This window comes from Loa loa (assembly GCF_000183805.2).
Source record: "Loa loa unplaced genomic scaffold supercont3.555, whole genome shotgun sequence".
Lineage (NCBI taxonomy): Eukaryota > Metazoa > Nematoda > Chromadorea > Rhabditida > Onchocercidae > Loa > Loa loa.
The window spans coordinates 18,727-22,448 of NW_018108735.1; the positions used below are offsets into that span (position 1 = coordinate 18,727).

At 32.8% G+C, this 3,722-nt stretch overlaps 1 protein-coding gene across 1 annotated transcript in view; it reads right to left on the reverse strand.

The window, feature by feature from the left end:
- Positions 1–296: 296 nt before the first annotated feature.
- Positions 297–3,722, reverse strand: part of LOAG_18821 (hypothetical protein) — a 6,986-nt gene continuing 3,560 nt past the window's right edge. Inside the window, exons 8-13 of the mRNA XM_020451484.1 lie at positions 3,078–3,191; positions 2,744–2,899; positions 1,881–2,056; positions 1,086–1,393; positions 715–869; positions 297–586 (exon numbers count right to left, since the gene is read on the reverse strand). Coding sequence (XP_020304730.1) covers positions 385–586; positions 715–869; positions 1,086–1,393; positions 1,881–2,056; positions 2,744–2,899; positions 3,078–3,191 — 1,111 coding nt within the window. The 3' untranslated portion in view covers positions 297–384. The remainder of the gene's footprint in view (positions 587–714; positions 870–1,085; positions 1,394–1,880; positions 2,057–2,743; positions 2,900–3,077; positions 3,192–3,722) is intronic.

Below are 3,722 nucleotides of genomic sequence, written 5' to 3' on the forward strand. Positions count from 1 at the left end.
CCGGTAGCTGAAACTAAAATCAGTCTGAACAAGGCCTGAGTTTTGTTCTTGTTTTTTCCCCCCTTTCAAATCAAATTCGACATCAATCTTCTGCCTGGCAAACACTAAAAATAAGTTCGGCCCATTCAAATATTCCTCTAAATGTTTTTACAATCGATATGTAAAAAGTTTGAACATCAGAGGTAAGTTATCCTAGACAATAAGAAAAAAGAATTCGATATCTGAACATCTTCGAGAAATAAGAATGTTTTTAATTCCATAAAGATTTCATTAAGTAGCAGTATTAAATTATAAGTCTTGGCAATCAATTTATACAATTCTTTTTATATTTTCAAAAGTTGAGTACGATTTTCGATTAATTAATCAACAGTGCATAAGTAAATGTTAGTAAGCGTGTGATTTTTTCCTTGGCGATGAATTAGCGGAAGATACTTTCTTCGAGAACGGATTACGTGAAGATAATTCCCTGTTTGGTGTTCCGGCAGCACTTGTCTGGATTATGCTGCGAGCTGAGCCCATAAGACTACGAATGCGTTGACGCAATGACAACATTTGTGGTCTTTCAATTTCCACACCGCAACTGTCCCTATATGGAACCGTTATAATTGGAAGAAAATGTTGCAATACTAAATGTTTATTACTTTTAGCATAAAAATTGGAATATGTTAACTTTTAATATTTAAAAAACTTAGACATCAGGACAAAAAAATTTACTTTGTCTTTTCTTCTTCATTTATGGATCCATTTGCAGAATTTTTGAGCACTGTAATTTTTTTTAGCCATGCGACATCCACTGAAAGTGTATGACGACCAACTGATCCACGAGGATGCTTCTGCTGGATTTTAACATTATCTGATTTATTTGATTTCTAAACATGAAAATATGAAATCATGGAGCATTTAATTAGCTATATATATCTGAAATGTCAAAACTACGAAATACCTTGATCATAACTCCCATTAATGAATAACTGGCTATATTTCCCTATAAACAATTGCAGTAATCGTAATTTTGCTAATTTTGCAATGGTTAATTTGATATTAAGTGGACTTATAATCTAATCTATCAAGAATATGGAACTTACTCGTATCCCTTGATAAGGGTTTCTATTTCTCATTCTTTCATTCATTCCAGCTAACTCGAATTGTGCACTATCAGCATTCACATTTAGTGTTGCAGTTGCCCTTTCTGGATCACTACATGGCACGGAAGTTTGTGCATGTACGATGAAATCGTTTTGTACGGCGAAATTTACATTGCATGTCATTTCTTCCTGAATGTTTTTCACCACCAATGACTTAACATCCACCTGTTCCTCGTTTTCACAGTGTAAAGTTGAAAGCGAATCATTCAAACAGTCGTTTGCTAATAATGATCTCTCGCTTACTGCATCTGAAATGAAATTAGACAAGCCGAAATTACCATTTTAATTCGAAAGTCTACATGAAATTACGATTTTAATTTGAAATTCTACTTGGAATCACGATTCTAATTTGAAATTCTGCATGAGCTAACTGCCACAAATGTAAGGATCCATGCATAAGCGAATTCAGTACGCGACTTCATGAAATGAAATGATTGCAGTTAAACTACACGACACCCATTATTCTTTATAACCTTGAAATCGCATGGAATTTTTAAATATTTCTTCTTCAGTTTTAACCTTGTCAGTTTTTTTTGTTTGAAGGAACAGTCTTGAAAAAAGTGCGGAACTCAATTTTACAAACACTCACCAAATGAAGTCAGATTCTTTCTCTTATCATATCTTTTTAGTTTTGATCATTGCGTGTTATTTGATCTTAAGCGCTATCTCGTAGTGCGATACTATAAGTTATTTCAAAATTTTGAAATTATGAATAATTTTTTAGAAGGTGTATACCATTATCACTTGGCCAAATCCCCACTTTAAAGGCTACAACCGTTGCATGATCTAATTTTCCAGGCATCTCGCTTAATTTACATCGCACCATTCTGCGATGATTACGTTGTTCACTTTTTGTCAGACGTTTCTCAATTTGGTAAAGTTCCGGATCTTCCAAGGTTCGGCGCTTTGCCCTAAAAAAAAAAGTGGAAAATGGAGATAAAGACTAATCAAGAAATGTAAAAGAACAAAGATCCAAGTACTAAGCAGATAGAAAAGAGAAAGAACAAACTTGTACTTAAAAACAACGAATATAACTGTAAATATTGCATGATCCGTCATACTTTTTTTTGGTTGTAGATCTAAAATACTCTCCGAACTGATAATAAAAGGTGCTATTCTCATACGAACAAAATAAATTATTGAAAAGAACACTTTATACATTGGAAACGATAAAGGACGATAAAGTTAACAGTACATCTTTCCATATTTTATTCTCCGCATTCTATATCAGGCTCTACAGCAGTTTTATGAGCTTTCTACTTTACTTTTGTACTAAAAAGGTGGCCAAAACATTTTTGAAAATGAGCCAGTACAACCCGAAATTCAAATTGAAACGAATAACAGAAATTACTGGGATTCAGTAAATAAACTGCAAAACTGAGCACTGCAAAATTATATGGAAAAAGAAATTCACTTTTCAAACAACCAATTTATTCGTCCCCTTTCTTTTCTACCTTTACTTAAAATCACTACAAAAATCAATTTCAAAAGGATTTGCAACATCTTTCCAAGAATTTAAAACCAAATAGAATCAAGTAAGAAATCGATCATACTTATATACAGCATGTGAATGCATATTCATATAAAAATAAGCTTACATGGATAGCTGCTGAGCGAACTGAATAAGATTATGGCACAATTTGCTGGCACTAACAATAACGCCATTGCTGTTCGGTGATCGTGACCGACGTGCCGGTGAAGATCTTAATCTTGACATGGGTGGGAGGATACCATTCGAAATTATATCACCCATCCTCAAAAAAGACCAGACAGCATTACAATAATTATTATAATAAAATATCTATAAATTACAAATTCGAAGAATATCTGCAAAATTTTTCCTTAGTATTTTATTTGGAATTCGGAAAAGTTTATAGTTCAAATCCAAAACGAAAAATTTTGTGCTAATACGAAATTGAAAATTATAATTACCTTAACAACATTAACTCATGACGCTCCTCAGCATCAACACATGGAAGTGACGCATTGCAGGTGCGTATTCGAGCAAATTCAACATCTCGATTTTTACCTTCACTACCTACTGACCTAAAAATAGCAGAAGTTGTTCAAGATTTCATTCAGTAACTTTAGAGTTTCGAAAATAAATATATCAGCAGCCATTTGACAGCTTAACACAAATAGAATTACATCATGTATAACAAATAAAATACATTACTAAATAACCATACCGACGCGTTAATGAATTTTAACTCAGTAAATAAAGAAATAAATTATTTCATTAAATAAATTATTCCATTGAATAAAAATAGTAAGAAAGAAAACGTACACTGCAACTGGCTCGCATTTTTCAGAAAGAATGACTGGTTCTGACGACCTCTTGATAACACAAAATTTCCCAACTACCGGATCAAAATTATCAGAAACACCATCCGATGTTATGAATATCACATCATCTAAAAAAATCTTTCTTATACCTTCTACGAATCTCAGATAAGAGTAACATGTTTGGCCATAATCTTCACTTTTTCTTTCGAATTCCTCACCTATGTATTTTTTTGATTTTCTTCTCAAAAGTTCAAGCTTACCTGGTTCTACGAATGTCATCGAACATGTAAG